Source organism: Nanorana parkeri, unplaced genomic scaffold (assembly GCF_000935625.1).
Source record: "Nanorana parkeri isolate BGI_ZX_2015 unplaced genomic scaffold, ASM93562v1 scaffold50, whole genome shotgun sequence".
NCBI classification, from domain to species: Eukaryota; Metazoa; Chordata; class Amphibia; order Anura; family Dicroglossidae; genus Nanorana; species Nanorana parkeri.
Genome location: NW_017306318.1, coordinates 2,466,004 through 2,466,994, shown reverse-complemented (window position 1 = coordinate 2,466,994; position 991 = coordinate 2,466,004). Strand labels below are relative to the sequence as shown.

Sequence of the window (991 nt, the reverse complement as noted above, 5' to 3'; positions counted from 1 at the left end):
GGGGGGGGTTAGGGTGCTAGGAGGATCACCAGGTGAAAATAAAACTAACGCAGCCACCACCTCTAGAGACTGGTAAGCTGCAATATATAACATGTTTGTTCTTGGGTTTAAGCATCAAGGACTTGCTCTAAGGTCCGGGACAATATTCTAGGACGGTATAAGGTTTGCAGTAGGATGCCTCTGATGAGATGTGATCACATGACTAAAGGATGTTAGATGATCCACTAGGGCAGCTGTAACCGAGAGATTCCTCTACACAGCAAATTCATCTAATGCTCGTTCTCTAACCAGCATTGTCCATCTTTCAGGATTCTGCCTGTAGTCCTGGAGCAAGTGTGGTTCAGAGGTCAAAGGTGAGTACCCACAATCCTCTTCTGTTCTTTTGTCTGTATTTGATTTGCTTTTAGCAGAAATGAAAGCCCACATTGCAGTATCAATAATCACCCTTAGGAAAAATATTGGGATCTGTCTGAACATGTCCATCCTCCTCCAGTCATGTATACCTCTGGTAAAGGGAACACGGCTTTGGCTCCATTTTATTTTCATTGTATTTCTATATTTTTTGTACCTTTTTTTTTAATTCACGTTTTGACTATAATCTTTGTTACTGTACAAATCTCAATGACAAAAGTGACTAATTAAAACCTCTGTCCCTGAGCTGTACTGCATGCAGAGCGAGAGTAAGGGGTTAAAGCCTTTCCTCAGCTGTATGTGTCAGCACTTAAAAAAAAATAAAAAAAAATAAAAAAAATTGTAAAAAATAGTCCTCAAAATAACTAGTATCGGTACATCCCTAGTATATACTGTATTGGGCGAGCCAAATGCTCCCATACCGGAACTTGTGGTTCAGAGGAAGATTTCCTCCGACCGGCAGTGCCATAGGGGGAACATGGAGCCAGCTTCCCTTGCAATCAGGAAGGTGGGCGGCGAGTAATGACCCGGCTCCCTGATTGGCTGGGAAACCAGCTTCCCAGCATGGAGCTGGCTTCCT

The 991-nt window shown here is 43.0% G+C and overlaps 1 protein-coding gene across 2 annotated transcripts in view; it reads left to right on the top strand.

Annotated features, from left to right (window-relative positions):
• The window catches only part of LIMD2 (LIM domain containing 2), a 20,691-nt gene that overhangs the window by 17,469 nt on the left and 2,231 nt on the right, over positions 1–991 (top strand). For both annotated transcript variants that reach the window (XM_018574453.1, XM_018574460.1), the window contains exon 3: positions 309–353. In XM_018574453.1, coding sequence (XP_018429955.1) covers positions 309–353 — 45 coding nt within the window. The remainder of the gene's footprint in view (positions 1–308; positions 354–991) is intronic.